The sequence below is a fragment of the Arachis duranensis genome, chromosome 9 (genome assembly GCF_000817695.3).
Source record: "Arachis duranensis cultivar V14167 chromosome 9, aradu.V14167.gnm2.J7QH, whole genome shotgun sequence".
Taxonomy (NCBI): domain Eukaryota; kingdom Viridiplantae; phylum Streptophyta; class Magnoliopsida; order Fabales; family Fabaceae; genus Arachis; species Arachis duranensis.
The window spans coordinates 97,077,310-97,080,341 of NC_029780.3; the positions used below are offsets into that span (position 1 = coordinate 97,077,310).

At 41.9% G+C, this 3,032-nt stretch overlaps 1 protein-coding gene across 3 annotated transcripts; it reads left to right on the forward strand.

Moving 5' to 3' along the window:
* Positions 1-649: 649 nt before the first annotated feature.
* Positions 650-2,487, forward strand: LOC107466361 (homeobox-leucine zipper protein REVOLUTA). Of its 3 annotated transcripts, XR_008002888.1 has the most exons (7): positions 650-1,060; positions 1,163-1,247; positions 1,503-1,615; positions 1,726-1,831; positions 1,922-2,019; positions 2,150-2,233; positions 2,438-2,487. XR_008002888.1 is itself a non-coding variant. In XM_016085341.3 (6 exons), coding segments are annotated over exons 1-6 (417 nt in total). In that variant the 5' UTR covers positions 650-1,058; the 3' UTR covers positions 2,163-2,270. The 3 variants fall into 3 exon arrangements, 2 of the variants coding, with proteins under 2 accessions (XP_015940827.2, XP_052110776.1); XM_016085341.3 differs by lacking the exon at positions 2,438-2,487 and having other exon boundaries at positions 2,150-2,270; XM_052254816.1 differs by lacking the exons at positions 1,922-2,019; positions 2,150-2,233; positions 2,438-2,487 and having other exon boundaries at positions 1,726-1,891.
* The last annotated feature ends 545 nt before the right edge of the window (positions 2,488-3,032 follow it).

The following is a 3,032-nucleotide window of genomic DNA, read 5'->3' on the forward strand; positions in this document are numbered from 1 at the left end:
AGCGATCCGTCGCAATTTTTGTTATGTTCTAAGCAATTGATGGGCTAATAGTTAAGCTGGTTTCTCCAGAGGACTTCATGATATGGTATCACTACAAGAAAAAAGGCCTATGGCCACGCTTTTTTCTTGCCACGCTTTAAAAGCGTGGCCAAAAGTGGTCAATGGCCACGCTTTTATGAGGGTGGCGATAGATTAGAGATTTGGCCACCTTTTTTTTGCCACGCTTTAAAAGCGTGGCGAAAAGGATCAACGGCCACGCTTTTATAAGGGTGGCAATTGATTAGAAAAACGGCCACGCTTCAAAAGCGTGGCCATAGAGAGCAACAAGGATGTTTTAAAAGCGTGGTGAAAGGGTTTCATTAAAGCCACGCTTGGAAAACGTGGCCATATCCTGGTCCTCTTTTGGCACGCTTTAAAAGCGTGGCCAAAAGGTTTTTTCTGCCACGCTTCGAAAGCGTGGCCGTAGAGAGAAACAATTACGTTATAAAAGCGTGGCAAGAGGGTCCCCAACCCATTGACACCAACCCGACCCGTAACCCGGCCCACAACCCGTTAGACACTAACCCTAATCTTCTTTTCCCTTCGAAACCACACTCGCCTGGAAGAGCTCCTTCGCCTTTCGCCCTCGTCACTGTTCATACTCTTCATACTCTTCATCTTCTTCATCTTCTTAATCTTCATCTCCTTCTTCATACTTTTCATCTCTCTGTTCACCTTCAAGCTCCACCAAACATGGGCGACGGCAAGGTATCCGCGACGCTCTCTTCTCCTCCAAGCCCTCCGATTCCAAAGGTATGATCTCTTCACCAAACCCTAATAAGCCCAAAGAAAGCTTCGGGACTACTCTCTCACTCTCAACTCGATCTTACGCTGTCACTCTCAACTCCCATCTCTCAACCCTGGAAGAGCTCAGATCCCCGCCGTCACCAGCACCGTCCTCGCTGCGCCATTAGCCTCCCCTCTGCCTCGTCTCCCCTTCGTCACTAGGGTCGCCCTCCTCGCCGATCTCCTCTGCATCGTCAGTGTCGTCTCTCTCTCTGCTCCCAACGCTAACTGCAATGTAAGTCTCCTCAGTCAGATCTGTTCTCTTTGTACTTGATTTCTCCCATGGATCTGATCCTATGTTAATTTGTTGTTTTCTTATTTATTGACCTGCACTTAGGGCTGACGATGAACCCGTTGATCAAAAGAGATACCTCGAAGACTCTTGCAAACCAAAGTGTGTCAAACCATTACTTGAATATCAGGTATGGATTCCCTTATTTTTGTTGCTTTTTCTACAAGATGGCTTCTGGAATGGCAGAATAGATAGATTCAAAGATTTAGGACAAAATGGTAAAACAGTACTAGGAAATGAAATGCTTATATTTTATACCTTAGGTTCTGCCTTCTTATATGGTTATAATTTTTTACTGAACCATACAATCTAGAAACAAACAAGAGATGCTACCATTCTTTCATTCTGTTCTTCAATTGCCTTCCTTTTTCTTCCTTCTGTGCAGAGGGTTGCCATGGCGATTTCTCCATCTGGTATAAACCCGGCAGTTGGCTCAAAACTCTCTCCTGGTTCTCCAGAGTCTCTTACACTAGCCAACTGGATCTGCTGCAGTTATAGGCAAGTCTGCATCTGTTGTATTGTGTTCAAGCTTTATTGTTGAATATTCATTCTTGAAAAGTATCTAATGATGCCCTTCACTTTTGTGTTCTTTTTTCTTCTAATAACAGTTATTATTTGGGGGCAGAGTTGCTGAGATTTGATTCTCTCATTGGTGAGTCAGTGCTTAAACATTTGTGGCATCATCAGGATGCCATTTTGTGCTGTTCTTTGAAGGTATGGCAGATGTTTTGTTCATAGTAGAGTTCATCATTTCCATGAAAGCCTTTAATTTAAGATATATATGATTCTCTGTCTGGATCGTAGTCGGTGCCGGTGTTTATCTTTGCAAACCAGGCTGGCCTTGACATGTTGGAAACAACTTTGGTGGCTTTACAAGACATCACATGGGTATTTAGAGGAAGGTAATTCATTAAGTCTGCAAAATTGTAACAATGAATCTTTCTCTAAGTGTTGTTTATGTATGTTCAACTTTAATTTGTGGGAAATGGGAATTGTTTCTTTAATTAACTGTTCTGTTTCTTTGTTTATCAGTGCCTTGTATTAACTCCATCTTGTGAAGGCAGAGAAAGCTAGAAGATACATTCCAAAAGAATTCAAATAGGTTGAAGCTTTTGGGTAGGTCCAATATTGTAATTTCCTCTCTTTAAATGCAACAATTCTTTTATGGGTTTGATCTTTAGGCAATTTGTAAATATTGAATCCAAGAAATGTCGTCAGTTTGGAAGACTAACTATTACTGACGTGAACTCAGGGATATTTTTGTTTGATGTCTTCTGATTTGCATTTTAATCTTTACAATGATGGTTGCCCGATGTCCAGTGTTTCTCCGCGAGCCCAGAGCCACTACTAGACCCTGTTTTACTGTGCACCCACCCTCTGCCACTGTTGCTACCTCAGCGCCACCACTAGGCCGCCACCGTGTTGCTTCGGCCATTCACCCATCATCATCAATCTTTCCCTTTCTTTCCCCTGTTCCAATTCCCTGCTTCCCAGGTTCCCCTTTCATCTCATTTAATCTGGTTTAACTCATTCTGTTTAGCTTGTTTAGTTCAACTAATTTAGTTTAGTTGAATTAGGTGGTTAGAGAATCTGGACTGGTTAGTGGATGTAGGTTTTGTTTTGTTTACTGCTGCTGTTCGGAATGAATTTGTCTTTCCTCTGAATGTTGCCCTGGATGAACTTGTTTATTGTGCTGTTTTGGTGTTGAATTCTGGACTTGTGATTGCTGTTTATTGTATTTTTTTTCATTGTCCAAAATAGATGCTGTGAAAGTGTTACTGTTTCATTAATTTTTCTTGGTTTGTTGTTGCTGAGTGCTGCTTTGCTTGTTGCTTGGTCCATATTATATGAACTGCAATGATTTCAGTTTGTGGAACTGGTTAAGTCATATGAATTCTGTTTGCTGCTTGCTTGA

Excerpts from the sequence above, each read along its gene's own strand:
- LOC107466361 (XM_016085341.3), top strand. Across the intron at positions 1,616-1,725 it reads TGGATCTGCTGCAGTTATAG|TTATTATTTGGGGGCAGAGT; the intron begins GCAAGTCTGCAT and ends TTCTAATAACAG. Across the intron at positions 1,832-1,921 it reads TTTTGTGCTGTTCTTTGAAG|TCGGTGCCGGTGTTTATCTT; the intron begins GTATGGCAGATG and ends TCTGGATCGTAG.